General features: G+C 39.5%; 2 protein-coding genes across 8 annotated transcripts; one reads left to right on the top strand and one right to left on the bottom strand.

The window, feature by feature from the left end:
• The first annotated feature begins 499 nt into the window (after positions 1-499).
• On the top strand, positions 500-20,020 carry LOC135248824 (globoside alpha-1,3-N-acetylgalactosaminyltransferase 1-like). Of its 7 annotated transcripts, none has more exons than XM_064323779.1 (8): positions 500-779; positions 10,717-10,752; positions 12,223-12,274; positions 14,242-14,306; positions 15,459-15,549; positions 15,763-15,798; positions 18,432-18,566; positions 18,674-20,020. In XM_064323779.1, the coding sequence occupies exons 2-8, from the start codon at positions 10,719-10,721 to the stop codon at positions 19,365-19,367; spliced, it is 1,107 nt and encodes a 368-aa protein (XP_064179849.1). In that variant the 5' UTR covers positions 500-779; positions 10,717-10,718; the 3' UTR covers positions 19,368-20,020. The 7 variants fall into 7 exon arrangements, with proteins under 7 accessions (XP_064179849.1, XP_064179851.1, XP_064179853.1 ...); XM_064323780.1 differs by lacking the exon at positions 500-779 and adding an exon at positions 802-933; XM_064323782.1 differs by having other exon boundaries at positions 519-779; positions 15,496-15,798.
• On the bottom strand, positions 3,890-4,534 carry LOC135248826 (globoside alpha-1,3-N-acetylgalactosaminyltransferase 1-like). Its single transcript, XM_064323786.1, has one exon. The coding sequence runs from the start codon at positions 4,435-4,437 to the stop codon at positions 3,991-3,993; it is 447 nt and encodes a 148-aa protein (XP_064179856.1). The 5' UTR covers positions 4,438-4,534; the 3' UTR covers positions 3,890-3,990.
• Positions 20,021-20,799: the final 779 nt, after the last annotated feature.

Genomic DNA, 20,799 nt, shown 5'->3' on the forward strand with positions numbered 1-20,799 from the left:
ACGTTAATACTACGTAAATTGAGATGTAACGCGGACGTTACGAGACCAATAGTTGACGTTAATAATACGTCGCCACAACCACATTTTGTTAGTAGGGCCAGTGTCTCAATATGATTTCCCTGTAGCCCAGCCCTGTTCCTGGAGATCATAAAGGCTTTCATTCCAGGAACACTTCTTTCAGTGAAAACCAACAGGATGGTAGATCTCCAGTACAGTTGGGCAGCCCTGCTCTAAATTAAAAAAATTTACCGCACAGAGTACAACTCACCCCTACCTGGGGCTGATGTTGCTGTTGCTGTGGACAGAAACAAACAACAAAAACCCTTCAAAATACACAAGCCCTCCATCATTGCTGGATCTAAGCAGAGGCAATATAGGAAGTCACGTAGGATACCGTGGGGGGGGGAGCGCACCAATGATTTCAATAATTTGGGGGAGGGAGCACACTAAACAGTCGGGAAAAAATGGACAAATGGAACTGTGCGTTCAGCGCATGATAGTTGCTTTATGATAGTCAGCGATAGCTAACCATCGTGTATTTATATCCCGCTTCTTTTTTAGAAACCACGCCCTTAAACCGGACACTCTCAAATATAATGACAACCCCGGATTGGGCTATTGATGTTGTATTGTGCATGTCATTAAAATAGACAGGATGTTCTCTGTGTATTCTTACCAATACCCCATTGTGACCACAAGAGATCTTGAACCAGTTCATTTCAACCGAAACGGACACAGCAAGTAAACCTACATTCTTTTATGCCGACGCTTCTCTTCAGGTAGTTCTTGATTAATTTTTATGTTTTTATATGATTAATTCATTTAAACAGCGCTCAGCTTTGGTGACTGTGACAGACAATGTAATAACCTACAACAGCAGCCTGCACACCTCACCGAAGGTTAACCGGACAGTAACACAAGTCAGGGGCTGAGGTGCGTGTTGTGCGATCTCAGTTTAAAATAAAACAAAAAAACATGTTCTGAAGTTGAGTATATTGCGCTGTTGTGAACAAAAGTTAGTCGAAAAGGAAACGAACCATTTTTTGCGCGAGGGAGATCATTTGTCAAATAAGCCTTTGACAAAGACTGCGTCGAGTAAAGTCTTCAGAATTCATGTCCAATGAATGTAAATAATATATATATCTGGAGAATACAAAAAACATATTTTATTAAGTAAATCTTAGTTTGTAATTTGTAAGCCCAGAATATTTTTTTTCTAAGTTTGTTATACATTGTGATATACTTTGTAGTTATGACTCCTCTTTAATATCCGGTAAAGCTAGCTGGTCTTCAAAGTTCACTGCCTAAACTAGCTAATGGTTAATTCGTTCTGTATTAGGTGTGCATTAGAATGTGCCTTTGGAATGTTGATTCCCAATTCGTGTGATGTTCCTGAAGGAAACACACACATTGCTTTTACAAATGCTACACCTAAGAATCACATTCAAATGCACGAGTCAAATGAACACATTAAGTTTTTCTGTAAATGTCAAACAATTGCTATATGCACATAGTTTACCATACATTTTAATTGTTAAAAAAAAAAAATATATATATATATATATATATAATATGGCATGCTGAAATCACAACTCCAAAAACATTACATGGTGCCTAGTTCAGAAATATACTATCCAAAAATATAAAACCATCTCTCAAATATATTTTCTATTTCATTGCTAAATAAGTATGGACCTTTCAGCCATACATCCTTCATCAACACTCTGGCAGTCAGCTTTTTATCCTAAAAGCTCATTTGCATGATTCTGTTTATCTGATAAGTGTGAGAACAAACATCAATATATCATGGGAATGACTTTAAATGTCTGCAGAGTCGGAAAGAGAGAGATACTGTGCCAGGACACAAGGAACCCGAGCTAAAAGCTGTCTTGGTTCGTTTTTATTGAATAGTTTTTGTTTATTTTTTATCAGAATCCCATGGGAGTGAATGGCTACATTTGTTGATTATTTGTTCTCTGCTGCTCTGAATTCACCAGAGAAATCCAGATGTATCCCATCACCCTGTGTCCAGTTGTTCTGTCCCTCCCAGAGGAAATTAAATTATTACTTGTTAAAAAAGAACTTTTTCTTAATGTGTTTAGTGTATCTCATAAAAAACACGTTTTCAACGTACAAAAATGCCAAGTTACTCAAAAGTATTGATATCAAAATGACGCCAAGTTACGGTACTACAAACAATATAGCCTATCTTGCCTCACCGAAATGACATAAGATGTATTTCAAAGCAATGCTACCCAATATTTCCTCAGTTCTTCGCTGTTTTGCTAAACTAGAACCGGAAAACATGATAGTGGAGAATAGGAGCAGACGCATATGTCCCAGCAGGCTTTGCATATGAGAAAATAACAACAGTGTGAGAGAAATTAGGATGAAATGACGAAATTCCGTAGTTGAAACAATATGTTTTTAGCAGAATGGGCATGTAGGTGAAGGTTGACATGATCACGGAGTATAGTGCGAAGTAAATGGAATGACCATGAGCGAGGTTATATTCCTTATCGAACGGTATATATAACAGTCGCTATAAAGCGTTAGCTGTTCAAGTGGAGGGTTAAGTAGCGTGTGAAATGTATTTGCACTGCTGTGTTTTTTTCATGTTCAGTACTAGTAGTTATAATTATGAGTGAATCATGTTTTTAAATGTAATGTTTTAATGGGGAACGGACAGACGTAGTAATTGTTTGTATGTGGCTAGATAGAGAACAGGGCGAGGTAACGAATGTAGAAACGTGCCGTTTGCTGATAAGAAGGTTTTGTACAGTAGCCAAGTGATGAAATGTAGTTAGTAGAAATGGCACAGCTGTGAACTGGTGTAACTTTTTAATAAAAGGAATACATTTGCCGTCATATATATATATATATGGGGCATGCCCCAGCCAAGGCGTAACTTGGCGGGATGGCATACCTGCCATCCCAATACATTCAATTTTGGGGTAAGGTATTCAATACCAGACTTGAGACAGTGCTAGGTACTCACTTGACGATGGCAAGACTAGATGAGTTGTATTGGCTTATATTCTTATGACATGAGTGAAGTCTTCTCACGATCATGTGTGAAGATCATGTTGGTCCACGCCAAGCTTATCAGAGTCAGATTTCTATTTGTGGACACACGCAGTGCAAAGAGAAAGAATGTTATTAGCCAGACATTACATTGGTTTATGTGTATTCGGACCCTTCATAATGGCATTGGGATCGTGTCAAACCCATGAAGATAAATCCTTTCTTTGATTAATCATGTCGAACTCCTCAGATTCTGACTAGCTTTTGTTGATGGTCATTGCTGCCATTTTGAGAATTGTGAGAGTGCCCATTTGTGCACTCTCTGTCATGGGCTGCCATAGAGACCACAAGCTGGCGCATTCAGAGGGAGGCAAAACCTCCCCGGACTTTATGAAGAAGGACCCTGACCTTCAGAACTGATAGGAAGCTTGTCCTGGGTGCCAGGGTGTGCCTCTCGAGGCCCCCAGTGAGGTAGAGGAGGAGGAGGAATAAGAGAGAAACCGATAAAGGACACAAGGAAGGGAACAAGAGTGAGGGCACAGGAGCCAGGAGGACTCAGGTCTATTCAAGGCAAAAGTAAAAGGGTTACTGACAATGTAGTGTGCCCTTGTTTGACTTTGGCATTATCGTTTCAAATATTTGCATTCAGCCATACGACTAAGCGTGGCATAATTGTTTCATTGTCAATTTTTTTTCTTCATGGCACTATGGGGGATGTTTACTAAGATAAATGTAGTGGCCATAGTCCAAGTAATAAAGTGATGTTATCCTGCTCTGAGAGGACAATGTTGCATTCTCAGTTCTGCAACTCACCCCAGACAAGGGCAGGGGTGGTATTGATATCCACAGTATGTGTCCCCTTGCCTTTACTGGTATGCCTCTTGTCTGCTTCTCTGTTCTTTTTTCAAAGAAGTGCGATAATGTCTGCTTAGTAAGTAATTGCTAATTCATAGTCCCTGATGCTTTTTATTGAGAAAATAAGATTAATGTAATCGATGGAGTCATGGACAGATTCATGTGGCTCCCAAACGCGGCAGCCATGTAGTAAAAATCCCCCTGGTCTTTTGGGACGTAAGCCTTGGAAGCAGGACGCCGCTCGTAAGTGAACTGCTCATGGTCCAAGGTGTAGAACCATGGGTGAATCGCTGCGACCAGGGTGTCCAGCACCTCGGGCCCCCAGCGGTTGTGGAAGCTCATGTCCACGTCCAGGCAGTAGATGTAGTCGGCCCCTTTGCGGATGCGCTCCTCGATGGCCGTCTGGATTATCTCCATCCTCCGCAAGGAGATCTCCTGCCAGCAGTTGAACTTGGGAACCCGGGTGATGCTGAGCTTCTTCCCAGGGGCCAGAGTCACTGCAGGCACCTGCTTGGGTTGGTTAGTGAATACGTAGTAGTGCACTCTGAACCCCACCATGTAGTGCTGCTCCGCTGTCTCCAGGAAATCGCACAGGAAGTGGTTGCGGTGAATAGTGCTGTGCAAGTTCACACAAGAGCAAGCTCAAAGTTCAGTTCACACACTAGTTGACATTCATTTCTTCGGTTTTTTAAATTCTATTCTATTCTTTTTCAGTCAAACTTCCTCCTACCCATCCACCCCAAGCCCCCAATCATTGCCACTGCCCACTTCCCAAACTAAATGAATTACTGTATACTAACCTACTATAGAATAAAGATTATTTTTAAAAGCCAAGAAAAAACAATGTGAGTATATGTTTTACCACTTAAACAGTGTCATATTATGCAGAAAGTGAAAAAAAGAGGTGCAGTAAAGGTATACTGTAGATGCAATGGAAATGTTATTTAGCCTGCATGAACCAAATTATGCAGAAGTTCAAAAACATTTAAAAAAGATTCATATGCTTCCAAGCGAGCTGGTACAGGCTCCACCACTGGCTTCATTACAGTCGCTAGCTGAAAGATGTGCTATGATCAATCCTGTGGGACTTTTGCCGTTTATTGAAAGTACAACAGAAATTTTCGGTGCCATTGACCGTAATCAAATGCTATCATTTTACTGACCAATTACCGTTGAAAAGCAAATTTTATGGGTTAGTGCTATTGGCTCATGCTAGCTATATCATATACACCTCATACGAGGATCAGTAGCCTAAAGGCTAACAACACACTAGCACTTACTTCTTGTTAGTTTTATCACCACTGCTGTGAAGTGAAAGGTGGACAGACTACGTTTTCTATGAGAAATGTTATGTCTAAGCTGCTTACGGCACCCGACGAGGATTTACAGCAACCGGCATGCCAGCATGGCTAGTGAAACGGGCTCTAATTTTAGCAACGCAGCTACAAGTACTGCTGAAGCCAGTTCATATGAATATTTGAAAGACTTTTATGAACAAATGTATATATGTCTATGGTAAGCAGTGCGTGAGCGTCGTTAACTCTCGCTAGAGTTAACGACGCTCATGTTCACGTGCATTAGTTGCAAAACGATACGTTCAATGAACGCCGCTCTTTTAGCGCGTTCTTGCACACTACTGGTGGTAAAAGCGGGTGAGGAAGCAGGGCGGGAACTTCCATTGAGGAAACAAACGTCATATATAGTTATTATATGCATATTTATTTGTTATTCAATATTTATTGAATAACAAACTGAAGTATATACCCCTTTTCAGTTACTATCTGCAGTAGCACAAAAAGGTGAGTTTTAATTTAAAAAATGTATATTAAAATATTAAAAATTGAACAAATAAAGCAATAGATAAAACATAAAACAGAACAAAAAGTAATATAAAATTCAAATAACTGGACATAATAAAACATTTTCAATTAAAAGCCAAAATGAACAGGTATGTTTCAAGCTCATTTAAAAAACATTCCAACTGAGCCTGCCTCTCTAATATTTTCTGGAAGACTGTTGCATAGTTGTGGCTCATTAAAACAGGAGCAGTTTCTCCTTAATTCTTGTGCATTACCCTTGGGACCTTGAGAAGACTAGCAGTGGAGGATCTATGAGCTGGGTCATATAAGGATAGGGGATCAGAAATGTAGGGAGGGGCAAAGCCAGGAAGTGCTTTATAAAGGACCTAAAAATCAATTCTAAAAGACACCGGGAGCCAGTATTCAAAATGGTTAATTGTCATTGGTGTGAATGTAGAAAGAAGGAATGAATACAAGTCAAAGAGGCACCATGTGAAATGTGTATATTGAATCAAGAGGGAAGACAGAACCTCAGCCCTCATCACTGGTCTCCTGATGTCGACAGTTGGAGACAGGACTGTTTTGGAGCAGGAAACAAAATTATGAACAAAGGATGAGAAACAAGGTGAAAAGGGGTGTTATCCCTGGTGACACAGGAGTCATTAGTGCCCAACCCTGTTCCTGGAAATCTACCATCATGTAGGTTTTCATTCCTAATCTGTATGGCACAGCAGCTCAAGGAGATCTCAAGCTGTTGAGCGAGATGGCTTCGTCATGGTCGGTGTGAAAAACAATGAAAACTACAGTATGGCAGACATCCAGGAACAGGGTTGGGAACCACTGGTGTGTGTAGGACATAACATGCACCATGTTTTGGGTTGACTGGAAGTCCTATCTCAGTGTATTTAGTAAATATCATATGGCACTCACATCCATGAGCATTTCAATAAGCCTGCGATTAACAAAAATTTGCAGTAGTCATTCGAGAAGTCGTTTAGTTCCGCAGAAGGGCACGAGGGCATTTGTGTGCTAAGGAGAATGTGGCAGAGAGCACAGTCCAGACTCCAGTTAGCGTAGGAAAACAAGGATACGTGATGCAAACGCTCTGTCCCTATTGGCCACTCCACGGTCGCGCCTTCGCCACACATTTCACATTTCACAGACGTGAACTCCTTCCGGCCACACCTTGTACCTCTTTGTACTGCATTGTGAAATACTGAAAGTGACGCCTTTGTGTAGAATAGCTAACGTCCATTTAATGCTTTTAAGATACGGCATGTGCACTGCTGATCTGTTGACATTATTAGCCAGGTGTGGCACTGTTGCTGTTGCACTCTGTCTCTGCTCATATACAGTAACCTAGGTGAACTCAGGTTCTCTTACCTCGTGAATCCAATAAGAGTGTCTTCCAAATGAACACAATGTAAGATTGTAAAAGCTCAAGGGCATGTAAAGACTCCTCTGTATTGCTTCTGAACCGTGTGAGAAATACAATGTCAGCATGTGCACTCCACAGAACTAGTGAAATTATTCTGAGGCAAGTGCAATGATAGAAGGCTTGGCTATTAGCTGGACGGAATGGGAAAGGGCGGCAGCGTAGTACAATGGGTAAGAAACTGGTTTCGTAACCTGCAGGTCATAGGTTCGATTGCCAGGTAGGACACTGCCGTTATACCCTTGAGCAAGGTACTTAACCTGCAACACTTCCGCATATACCCTGCTGCATTGCTATGCAAAAAATATATATAAATGAGAGCATCTGCTAAATGCCTGTAATGTTGTTTGGGAGGTTCTAGGTCATCTTTTAGTTCTTGCAGTAGAGTAATTCTTTCTCCGGCTGGCTGTTTGTCACAGGAGTTTCAGGTGTCACTGATCCTATGCTTTTTGCCTCTTTTCTTTGGCAGTTCAATGTCTTTTCCCGTTTTTAGTGCTTCCCGTGAAAGCGCTTTTGGCTTTTTGGAGGGTAACTACAATGTAGCCTCAAATGTCACAATATAACTATAGCGCAGAATCAAATCTCATGATGTCGGCTGCAACATGTACCACAACTAGCTTTAAAGAAATAGAAACAAACACAGTAACCCTTTCGTTTTTCTTTTTCTAAAATTGTTTTAGTGAGCATGCTATGTTTCTAACAATGTTCTGTTAAAAGAAAAAAAGCATGATCTTTCCATGATGGACAAAAGCAATGAAAGGTAGCAGCCTATTGATGCATTTACTGGTTTTTTTTACCTGCAGCAACTGAATTTTGAAACTTGTTACTGTCACTATAGGTACACATGTTATTTCAATCATTTCCCACTGTTGCGTGTGAGAACTATTGGTTAATTTAGCAAATATTTATTGAACACGCAATGATTTCTGCCTCTTCTTTCAGTTTTCTGTGAGTTTTAATTTGATTGATTGATTGATTTAGCTTTGCTGTGACTGTTCCTTGACTATAGACAATATTTCCAGTGAGAAACACCCAGCCTTATTTATTGTGTGGCTGTTTAATCTGTAGACCTACATATGAAGCCTGCAGATTAATCCCTGATTTCTCACTCAGAGAATTGAAATAATGTGATTCTCTCAGTGCATCTTGGATGCCTACACCTGTGTCTCTGTCTTGCTTGCACCTTGATTTGTGCCTGTGCTTTACAGGTGGAGAAATTTCAGGCAAAAGATGACCCTTGTTATTTGCATGAACTTTCGTCAGTTCAACGGAATGCATAATCAACCACACTTATAATATCTCTACCCATTATTTGTGTGATTTTTCAAAAATGCATATGCATTAAGGCGCACCTCGCAATGACTCATGGATGCACTCATACTGCACTTCCAGCCCCATGCACCTGTTGTCAGGATCTGGGGTAGGACTCAAAGGCAGACCTGAAAAAATCAGGGAAGAACTTGGCGGTTTATTATCACACAACAGAGCAGCGAATCACACAGTCAACAATCAGAAGTACTAAAAACAGCAAAAACACTGACAGGCAAAGCACAAAACGGGACAGAGCTAAGAACAAAAACAGACAAAATTAAAACGCAAGCATAAATCAGAGGGTCAGGCTAAAACGAAAACGCAAAGTGCAAAATTCGAAGACCAAAGTAATCTAGACATAGGAAACGTGAACGGCTACGGGCAATTGAACAGGTACTACTAATAGAAGTGCTAACCTGAGTCACACAAAGGCACGATCTGGCACAGGCTAACTGAGCTAACAGAATATATAGCTAGAGAAATGAGCAGATGATGGGTTGCAGGTGCAGACGGCGGCAGAGGCTTGATTGAATAATTCGGCTGAGGCAGACAGGCAGGAATGGGGAGCGTAGCGTGGGTGGGAGACAGGAACTCAAGGAATCTGAAACAAAAGCAAACACCATGCGCGCACCCACACACAACTCATGCATACATACAAAAAACAAAAAAGGGAAACACAACGGAAACTCAGGCAGACGTCCTGACACCTGTTTGATACATAAGAGTATAGGACGCACGTTTCTGTGGACAGAATGTGTCATATCTGCACTTAAAACTAGGCCCAAAAGGCTTAGTAAATCTGGCCCTGTGCAGTGTTAGGGTTGGAGTGAAAACCTACAGGACGATAGATCTCCTGGAACAGGGTTGGGGCAGCCCTGCCATATGGGGACCCACTCCAGGTTCCATCCCCAGGCCCACCTCCATTCCTCTGGCTCTCCCCATGTGTTGGAAAAACTGGAATATGGCCAAAACATTGGGTGTGTCAAAATCAAGTCAAGTCAAGTTCAAGCTTGTTTATTTGTCATTTCCACATACATGGTATACGGGAATTAAATGTCATTCCTCACGGTCCAAGGTGCTAACAACATAGTCACGAAACATAAAAACAGAATAAAAGCAGAATAAAAACAGTGATAAATATAAATATAAATAGGGCAGTATAAGTGTAATTATAAAAACTATAAGAATATAAGTAATATAAATAATGCCTAACCAGTGGCCTCAGTGGTAATTATACATAGTATATAAATAGTATATAATATGATATATTATATAGTATATAAATAAGAGGCCCAGCGGTGATGATGGCCCAAATAAAGTGTTGGTGCATAAAATGTCCATTGCAGGAGCAGAGAGGTGTAGTCCGTTGAGTTGTGTGTGTGTGTGTGTGTGTGGGGGGGGGGGGGGATCCAGCATGTGATGTGGGGAGGGGAGGAGGCAGTGTGTGGAGTAGGGGTGGGGTGTGGGGGTGAAGTGCTTATGTGATGGATGGCAGCCGGGTGTTTAGAAGTCTGACAGCGCGTGGGAAGAAGCTGCTGCAGGACCTCGCAGAGCTGGTTCTGATGCTGCGAAACCTTCTGCCTGATGGCAGAGGGGCAAATAGACCGTGTGAGGGGTGGGAGGGGTCCTTCACAATGTAAGAGGCTCTGCGTGCCCAGCGCCTCTGCTTGGTACATTGTTAAGGAGCAACAATGCACTGGTGAGCATAGCAAAAACAAACAACCTGGTCGACCAGGGAAGACCACTGTAGTAGATGACCAAAGAATAATCGTGAAGAAAAACCCCTTTTCAGCTATTGAAATAGATCAAAAAACACTCTCCAGTTTATAGACATAGACGTGTCAAAGACAGTGTCAAGAACGTGTCAGACGACTGCTGCAGCATAACCCCAGAGGGTTCACTTGTAAAAAAAAATGCAGAAGTAACTTGCAGCAAATGACGTGTTGGTAGGGTTCTTTGGAAACCCAGGTTCACATGCAGTTGTGAAGAGAGAAGGGATGCACGCTGCAGTCGACCCCTGAAATGTCAAAACCCACATTAAAGCTTGCAACCGCCCAACTTTATGCTGCTCTTACACGCCATTTAGTAACAGCGATGGGGAATGGAAGGAAAGCAATAAAATGAGAAATTATTGGTGGCATATGCTGGGAGCAGCCAATTAAAGTCTGTGTGTGTGTGTGTGTGTGAGTGTGTGTGCATGCGGGCGTGGTCATTTGAATACTCAAATAAAGGCTGTGTAATGACCTCCCGCCTGGCTTCCTAGATCTGATCACAGTGTGGTTTTTACATTAGGCATGCAACAGAGACCATCAGACAACATGTTTAAAGGTGGGTACAATTTTAAAAAATAAAATATAGTGTGCTGAATTTTTATGTAAACCGTTGTACTTGTGCTTCTGTTGCGTCCAGTCTGTCACCACTGTAGAACTAGAGATACTACACATATTTGTGAATAAGAAAATTTAATGACGGGAGGGTAGTTTTATTCTTGTTAATTTAACTGGATTTAATCAGATTAATCAGATGAGATTTTCCTGGTGTTTACTGTAGGTCTAGGAATATATTTTGTTAGAAAGGAGAATTCATTGCTTGCCTGTATGTTAGGCCCATCTTTATGAAGTTGAATACTCATCCACATTACTTATTTGTTTAAAAGGCATGCCGTTTTCCCCTTTGATTAATTTTATTGTTATTATTATTATTATTATTATTATTTGCAGTGGTAGCAGTGTGGATCAGTAGCACAGAACATGTGGCACTTTTTTGAGTGGCCAGGTGCTGAGTAATGGAAATACATATTTGATTCTGAAAAAATACCATGGAGAAAAATTTACAATGTTCAGATGTGTACTATTATTCATTTATTTATTTTCTGGCATGGTAAGTTGTTGTGTGAGATGAAGGATATTTTGGTTACAGAAGTTTTTGAGAACCTGCTGGCTTTGCAATGGACATTCCAGAAACTTGTATAACCTGTATAATGTGTGAAATGTATACGTATAAATAGTAATGTCTACCCTCTCTGATTGTTTTCACTTTAAGCTTTCAGTTTACATTGTTTCATAGTACAGTCAAAATATCAGGTCCAGAAGGAAGTGAAATTAATCAGCTTAATCAAATTAAATCAATAGTAAACTAAAAATTACAAAATAAAAATACAATTACAAAAAAATGTATATTAAATGTCTTAACGTAAGTTCCACTATATCTCAGCTATGAATAATAATTGGATAAACTTGTAATATGCATAGCATTTTGTGATTTTACAAGTCCATTAATGATTAAATCAGTACCCACATTTACTCCAAAATTACCTCTCTCCTTATGCGACTTTAAGATATGTAAGATATGACCTACAGAACAAATAATATGCCCTGCTACATTGAATGGAAAATAAAACGGGTACACAACTAATGTTCTGTCCTAAGAAATGTGGCAGTAGAGCTATTTGTGACCAGGTTTAATTAGCTAATAACACACAGTAAGACCTTGAGAAGGAGAGAAGGGGTCTTGAAATGAGTGAGGTGTTAAAAATGATAAATATTGTTCAGAGGTATTAAAACTTCTCTGTTAGCAAAGCTAAATTGCAGCATTTAGAAAGAAGCTATATATTTAGCCTTTACCTTTGAAGCCTAAACAAGCTGTAAAACCCTTGTTAAGTGCACAAAAGGCTTTACTGCAACGTAGAATCACTGGCCCGGCTTCAGTCGACATTATGTATTTAGTTAAATTGTTAATTCCTAGAAATGTTCACATTTAATGTTACAAATGGTCTTATATGTAATATATGTTCTTCAGGGAGGCCACGATTGCGGTATTTCTTAATTCTCAGCGCAGCAGTTATCGCTGGGTAAGTAAAGATTTTAAACTTTGATAGGAGATCCATTATGTCAGCTAGCGTTGTTTGTTTATTCAATAAAAAAATCTTTTCGATTTCATTCAGCCCCATTCACGCAACATGCCAACGATCAGATTAATCATTAACTTCTCATGAACATTTCCACACCCATTTCAACATTCATCTCTTATATGTATGCAGTGTATGTTTTTATTTAGAATGCGTTGTTATTTGTAAAAAAAAAAAATTAAAAAAGTTGTGTTCAGTTTGGGTGGCTGACCCATTTTAAATTGTTAGAAAAAGATGTATTTCATAACCAATAACCAGACCAGTTTAAATTTGGTTCTTGTTTTGTGTTCATCTATTTGCCATTCATTTTCTGCATTTGCTTTATATCTTTCTGTCGATGTGTTTTCTTTGAATATAATTAGATAAAGATGAAAAATAATTGAGAATGTCTATTCAAAACAATAAATATCAATAGTCTACTGCATGAAAATTTAGTTTTGTTAAATATTTTCACAGATGAACATGATTTATGCCTTCATTATGATGGATTTATACAATCAAAATCTTTAACATAAAAAATTAATGTGATCTATAGCAGAGATAAATTACAACCAATAAACACACACACACACACATACTGTACGTGTGTGTGTGTGTGCACGTAGTTATATTGTTTGCCATTGCGATAAAGACAATATGAGTATTTTTGCATCAATATATTGCAATAATATATTTCTGTATTGCTTTAAAATCTCAATAATGATCCACATTTGACCCAGTTTCACAGGTGCAAAATGTAAACAGAACAACTAAGTATAGTTACAGATAAACAACAACATTTTTATCAATGCAGTTATTATATCAATATTATACAAGTATGATATCACATATTAATATTAAATATGATATTGATTTTAACTACATTAACAAACCTAACTGAATAATCTCACATTTTTAATTGTTTTTAAATAAAATAACTTTCTATTTTGATTTCAATTTCAATTTAGATTTATAGCAGGATTGTTAATTTCAGTTAAATTTTATTTTAGTTTTACAATCATGTTTTACACACCTATAGTTTTCAACTTAGTTTTAGTTTACTCTCCTTGAGTACCCCCAGTCGAATCCAGGTATTCGATATATTCCACCTTGCGCACAACTGATGCAACTAAGGGCTTGTTTACAGCCAACTGCCATTCATGATCGGACACACATGCTCTAGGATGTGCACACAATCAAAGGGCTGCACGTTTCACAAATCCCACATTGGCTTTTCACAATTTATTTTATTTAGATAAATATTTGTTTATTTATTTATTTATTTATTGTAGCGGTGGGGAAAAGGTCGGGGATGAACCTGCATTTCTATGTGCATTAACAGTATAACATTAATAATTCTTCGCACATTTCCTAAATTTTGATACATAGTCTTGATGGTACACTTGCCCTTCAAATAATGCTACAATCTGCTATGTGTTGCCACAAAGTTTGAAAGGCTTTATCTAAGAGTAGTGCACGACATGTGGAAATAGCCTTTTTATATTCTTGGGGTTAAGGGGTTTTCCCCAGGAAATCAGGTTGGGAGACTGCTCATCTTTCTCCAGCAAAATCATAAGATCCATAGTTTAAGGACAACAGACCACTTTCTCTTCTTACCACTGTTTTTTCATATAATTGGAAATTTCAGCAACATCGGTCTGTGTTAATTGTGAAATATCTCAAGTTGGGAACAGGACTACAGACAATTATGAGTACATGGATGAGACTTCTTGGTATATTTAAGTCTGGGCTTGACACCATACCAGGCATATCTTAGACTGCATACATAGCCTACAATAGTGAGTCCAGACTGGCTGAATTCATGGTTCTCTTTGTCGACATTTTTCTTATTGTTGATATTTTCTTTTTCTTCCGATCTCTTGTAATGTAATGCAGTTTTTTTGTTCGTTTGTTTCTGTTCACTTCCTCAGACTAATTGCCAGTACCATCAAGTTTCAGAGTCATTTCAGCAAGATCCTGGCTTTAACAGGAAAAGGTATTTTAAAGGATAGTGGAAAAACTCAATTAGGTCTTTTCTCAATTGACTTTTGTCTTTTATTTATTGCACTGATGATTTTATAGATCTTGTTTATAATGTTCCCCTGCAAAGCATGCACTTGCCCATAAATAAACCGGACCATAATTCATCATGATGGGGCCACCAGTTTGTTTATTCATTTATTCACCTTTATTTAACCAGGAAGTCTCATTGAGATTAAAATCTCTTTTTCAAGAGAGACCTGGCAAAGGTAGCAGCAGTAGGCCTACACAATAGTTACAGACAGTACAACAGTCAACTGAACATACAACAATACACAGAGACAGCTATTCAGTCTTGAGGAAGACATAGCATCTCAAAAACATTTAGTATATCTCCCCTTGTTTTCTCGCATTTTTCTGCAGTCCTCCACCAACTAGAGGTCACAATAGTCACTTTGTCATGCCCCTTCTCAAACAGTTATCCCATTGTATCCCTTTGATTAATTGCTGTCCTACTCACATTATGATTTATTTACCAGGAAAGCCAGCACTGTGTCTCTCCATGACCAGGTGTGAGGAGACTTTGTTCAAAGACATGCTTTTCGTAGCATTTAAACTTCCGTCCATGTTCACTTTCCTTCCTGATTTCCCCCAAATTAGATAAGCTAACTGTTTTTATGAATATCTCAATCAGAAACTCAATAGGACAATTAGCCACTTGACTGTGCCATTGAAGTACCTATGACCCCTGGAGGAAAACCATTGAAATACAAGTTTAAATCTGCAGGTCACATGGTGCCTTCAAACTAGTGGCCCTAATCATGGATATGATTATTAAAGTTTGAATGAGGACGTTGCTTTGTATGCACAGAAAAAGGAATTATAAATAATTATAACACTGAATACAGATAACATTCTCAAGCCTAGTAACGTCATTAGATTATTTAGGATTATTGCACTGATACCAGTCTAGGTATGAAATTATGCCTGTTGATTTCCTGCAAGTGTTTTTTTTTTCACTGTGTCTGCTGGTGTCCGTCAGTCAAAAATGGCACTTGGCAAAAATAAATGCATATAAAGATCAGCTATGTTTTGGAAAATGTGGCTTGCAATGTGTGAAAGTTATTATTAATGCTTCAGCTGGCAGATTGTCTGTTCTCATTTGTAGTATCTCTCTGCTCTGTGCCTGAAAATGTATCCCTCAGTCCAAAGGAGCTTTTATGGAGACACAGCAGTCATCAACCAACCATTCCAGAAGGGTAAAGTTCGCAGGCATGCATTTTTTTGGCCATTTTACTCAACTCTGAATCACAGTAGCACATGTCACTCAGAACGTAGTTTCAAACACAGCCACCTTTATGTCACCTCTTTTTGTAGTCAGCACAATATGTCTTTTGTCTCTCCTTGCTGTGAAAACATTTGGTTCTCATGTTTATTTGCTGCAAAAACAATATAGCCTCTCTTGGTTTCAGATTAGAGTATGGGCAGTACTGGCTCTTGGCACCGCGGTAAGTGTACATACAAATCGCTATCTTGAATGAAATGAACGCTTGTTTAAAAATTGTGTCACTATGAAGTAATATCTTTTTCCCATTCTTGAGCATACAATACAGGTTATTAAATGTATTGTTAATTTAATACAGCCTTTTTGCTCATCTTTATCAAGGGTTCCAGTACTTTGGAAGGGCACTCTATGTTCTTTAACATTATAAGTCAGATGAAAGTGTCTGCTCCATGAAGACAATGTAATGGCTTACAAATCCTACAAATCCTTTGTACTATTGTATATTTCCTTTGTACATTCTAAGCTGTTTTGGCCCAGATTGAATACCATCAATATCTCTTTAGTAAGTACTGTACTTCTTGCAGGTATTTTGTTACAGCTCTGGGTCACAGGAAATGTGTTCTAGTAGAAACAAATAAGTAAAATTGATTCTGTGTACATTTAGACCACTTTAACATTACATTACATTACAGGCATTTGGCAGACGCTCTTATCCAGAGCAACGTACAACAAAGTGTATAACCATAACCAGGAACAAGCATGACAAAAACCCTAGAGAGAAGTACCGGTCCAAGTGCAGGGAACAACCGCATAGTTCAACTTGGACCCTGAAGGTTAAACTGATTAACACTAACACAACGAGAACGGCAACAATGCAGTCTATGGAAAAATTACAAGCAGTAGTTAAGAGTTAATGCACCTAAGTCACCTACAAAACAGCTGCCTAGTTACAACCCTAAGCTTACAGTCATTTACAGGGGGGTAGGGAGGGATGGGGAGAGGTGCAGCCTGAAGAGGTGAGTCTTCAGTCGTCGCTTGAAATGGGTCAGTGTCTCAGCTGTTCTGACCTCCACGGGGAGGTCATTCCACCATCGTGGGGCCAGAACAGACAGGAGACGTGTTCTGGAAGTGCAACTAATTAGCTATATAAAGTTGCTCATTAAATTAATTAAAGAGTAATTATGAAGTTATTCAAAGGTGTAATGTGCAAGTAACTGAACAGTTAAATTCAATGAACATGACTGACAGACTGAGGACCAAATATTAACAAAAATGTTGGAAGAAAATCTGTTCCTACTACACCTTTTACAAATATTTTATATCAGATTAAATATATCAGATGAAGAATAGCATTCATTACAGTTCAATCGAACTTGATTCATTGGCAGGTCCATTGGAAACAAAAATTTCACAGTGGGCTCCTGCAACCAGGCTTCAGAGACATTAGTTCATCTACAGTAGGTTGATCTTTGATCAGTGAAGCAGGCGCATTTAACCAGCCAAATCTAACTTTTAAGTATGAGTGGCTTCGTGGATTTCAGCAAATTTACAAAATCTATTAAAGGGGAATTACACTTTAAAACACATATGGGCTTATTTTATTTCTAATTTTCTGAATGTGTCGACCTTCATTTTTCGATTAGTTATTTCGTTTTGTTAATACTTTACGATGGTTTGTTGCTTACCTTTACAAATTCAGGAAGTAGACCTAGGCAGCATATCATTGCACGACTTCTACGCTATGCTTTTCTTCGAAGAAGAAGAAAAAACCGGAAACCGTGCTACTATGTGGACCTGCGCTAAAAAAAAAAAAAAAAAAAAGGTCCTTGTTTCTAACATTAGACATTTAAAGCGAAATAACTAATCGAAAAATGAAGGTCGACGCCTTCATTAGAACACTGGCAGACTCGGGGGGGAGCAGGGAGCAGCGACCGCCCCCCCTGGTGCCCCCATGGTTGAAAAAGCATCGCTAAAACTCCCTCTAGAGTGGCGAAAACGAGAGGAAGTGCCCTATTGGCTGCCCTTCACATGGGAAAAAAATGATTGAGTGCCCTCTAGGGTGCCCCTTCATGCAATAAATTGTGATGATGTGCCCTCTAGAGTAAGAAAATTCGATAACGTGTCTTAATGAGTGCCCTTCTAGTGGAGAAAACTTGATGCAGTGCCCTGTAAGGTGCCCTTACAATGGTCTAAACTTGACGTTCCCTATGGGTGCCCTTCCAATGGAAAGGGGTGCCGTTATGAAGTGCCCTCTATGCCGCCCCTACATGACAGTGTCCCAAAGGGTGCCCTTTCCAGTAGAGAAAATGGGATGCAGTGCTGTATAGGGTACTCCTACAGGTGAGAAAACATCATGAAGTGCCCAATTAGGTGCTCCTCTAATGGAGAAGTGCCCCTCCAGTGGATAAAATGTGGTGCAGTGCTGTAAAGGGTGTCCCTACATGCGTGAGAATCTGGGGAAGTTTCCTAATGGATGCCCCACCAGTGGAGAAAATGTGATGTGGTGCCATATAGGTGCCCTTACAATGGGATAAACTTGAGGTTTCCTACAGATGTCTTTCTGATGAAAAAAACTCATGAAGTGCCCTCTTAGATGCTCTTCCAAGTGAGAAACCACGATGCATCACAGCTTTTTGTGCGCTGGTGGGGCCCCATGTTGTGCAGTAGGTGCCCTTTTTGTTTTTTCGCCCCTGCCCTTCAAACGGCCTGAGTCCGCCACTGCATCAGAAGGACAATATAAACAAAATAAGCCCATATGTGTTTGAAAGTGCAATTCCCCCCTTTAAGTCTTAATAGATCCATTCCTGTACTAATGATGCAATTTAATTTTCTCTGCTACTTTAATGTGTTTTTCAGGAGGCCTGATGTGTTGACTATCACTCCATGGTTGGCCCCCATTGTCTGGGAAGGGACGTTTGAACCTGAAATCATTGACAACATGTACAAGCCCCTGAACCTTACCATTGCGACCACTGTGTTTGCTGTTGGAAAGTATGAGAACATTTTCTGGTCACCAACTTATTTGCTGTAAAGGCCGCTTAAATTTTTTTGCAATCCGTCCAGGTGACTCGACTCCAATTTTTAATGTTTTCTGATAGATACACCCGCTTCCTGCGCGATTTCCTGGAGACAGCTGAGCAGCACTACATGGTGGGGTTCAGAGTGCACTACTATGTATTCACTGACCAGCCCAAGCAGGTGCCTGCAGTGACTCTGGCCCCTGGGAGGATGCTCAGCGTCATCCAGGTTCCCAAGTTCAACCGCTGGCAGGAGATCTCCTTGCGGAGGATGGAGATAATCCAGACGGCCATCGAGGAGCGCATCCGCACAGAGGCCGACTACATCTACTGCCTGGACGTGGACATGAGGTTCCACAACCGCTGGGGGCCCGAGGTGCTGGACACCCTCGTCGCAGCGATTCACCCATGGTTCTACACCTTGGACCGCGAGCAGTTCACTTACGAGCGGCGTCCTGCTTCCAAGGCTTACGTCCCAAAAGACCAGGGGGATTTTTACTACATGGCTGCCGTGTTTGGGGGTCGTATAGAGGACGTGCACAAACTGACCAAAACATGCCGTGAAAATCTAGAGGAGGACAAAAAGAACAACCTGGAGGCTGCCTGGCAGGAAGAGAGCCACCTCAACAGGTACCTTGTTTACAAGAAGCCCACCAAGCTGCTGTCGCCAGAGTACATGTGGGACGATCTTAAGGGGCATAAACCCTCGGAAATTAGGTTAATCCGATTCTCAGCTATTATCAAAAACAAAGCTGAAGTCCGAGAAAATATATAGACAATCAGTCTATATATATATTATATATATTATATTATATATATTAACAAAGCACCGTTCATAACTGTAAAAATCCAATGTGCCTCTACTGCTCATTTCAAACAAAACAGGTCATGATGAAATTCACTGGGGACAAACATTTTTACCTTTTCAAGGAAGAAACTTTAGAAAGTTATTTTTTTCATTCAAATCCAACTGTAGGAAACTAACTAGTCATCAAAGCTAGTGATTTCTTTACAATGTACATACCTGCCAGTACAATAATGCAATGCCTATAGTTTTCCTTTTTTGAAGTCATGTATTTTTAAATCTGTGAACCGAATGCTGTGTATGTGATACTGTGGTATTTAAAAATAATTATATCAAAAACTTTCATCTTGTCATAAATGTGGCCTTTATCTTTTATGTGCCTCGCCATACTGTGAGAATGTTTTGAAAATCCAGTATGTTTACTTTGGACTTGTTAGTCTTACTTATGGTATTACCCATAGTCATGTGTGAATTTCTGTTTTGAGACATGGCCAGAATGTTGTCGGAATGTATCATTTCCAATGTGATCCAATGTATCGGCCGAACAGTAACACCAGAATATATGATAGATTAAGAAAAATCAAATCAAATCAAATTTTTTAATAAAGCATGTTTAAATACAACCCACGTTGACGAAAGTGAATAGGATAATTTAAGTCTTGCTCTCATTCAGCTGCAGGAAGTTTTGAGCCATCCAGCACTTGATGTCCTCAAGGCAGTCCATGAGACTGTTGAGTTTGCACTGGTCGTTTGGTTTCAGGGGGAGATAAAGCTGTGTGTCATCTGCATAAAAATGAAAGGAAATGTTGTGCTAAAAAACTAAAGATTTATAGCATATGCTAGGTAGATATTCTGGGAAAATTATATATTTGGCCATTGTGTGTAAAGTTTCTCTCAGCTATCAGTAAGGATCTCTCTCTCTCTCTCACACACACACACACACACACACACACACACGCACACACTCTCTCTCTCTATCAAAAGGATTGCACTGCCTTATTCTGTTGTTATACTGTTGACTGATTGAGGTTTAGTGAGAAAGTAGATTATCTCTATTGAAATACGGTGATGATCATCCCAACATTGGACCCATGCTGACCCAACATCCTTTGTTATTTTAATGTTCATAAGAGTGAATTAATATTCATAGCATGTTTATTTTATTATTATTATTATTATTATTATTATTATTATTATTATTATTATTATTATTAATAATATTATTATTACCAGGGACTGGTTTATTTACAGGGACTGGCCCAAACATTTATGTCTTGACAACAAAATGTTCTTGAGTTTTTGTGGTCTGTCACTCTGGGAATTTCATCAAAGCATGCAACAGCAGAGTCCAGCACTGACCCACCAGAGGAATCCTATGTTATTCTTTACAGAAAGCAGTAAG

Source organism: Anguilla rostrata, chromosome 2 (assembly GCF_018555375.3).
Source record: "Anguilla rostrata isolate EN2019 chromosome 2, ASM1855537v3, whole genome shotgun sequence".
In the NCBI taxonomy this organism is placed as follows: domain Eukaryota; kingdom Metazoa; phylum Chordata; class Actinopteri; order Anguilliformes; family Anguillidae; genus Anguilla; species Anguilla rostrata.

Excerpts from the sequence above, each read along its gene's own strand:
- LOC135248826 (XM_064323786.1), bottom strand. The coding sequence starts at position 4,437 with ATGGTGGGGTTCAGAGTGCACTACTACGTATTCACTAACCAACCCAAG.
- LOC135248824 (XM_064323779.1), top strand. The coding sequence starts at position 10,719 with ATGCAACAGAGACCATCAGACAACATGTTTAAAG. Across the intron at positions 10,753-12,222 it reads ATCAGACAACATGTTTAAAG|GGAGGCCACGATTGCGGTAT; the intron begins GTGGGTACAATT and ends TATGTTCTTCAG. Across the intron at positions 15,550-15,762 it reads CAACCAACCATTCCAGAAGG|ATTAGAGTATGGGCAGTACT; the intron begins GTAAAGTTCGCA and ends TCTTGGTTTCAG.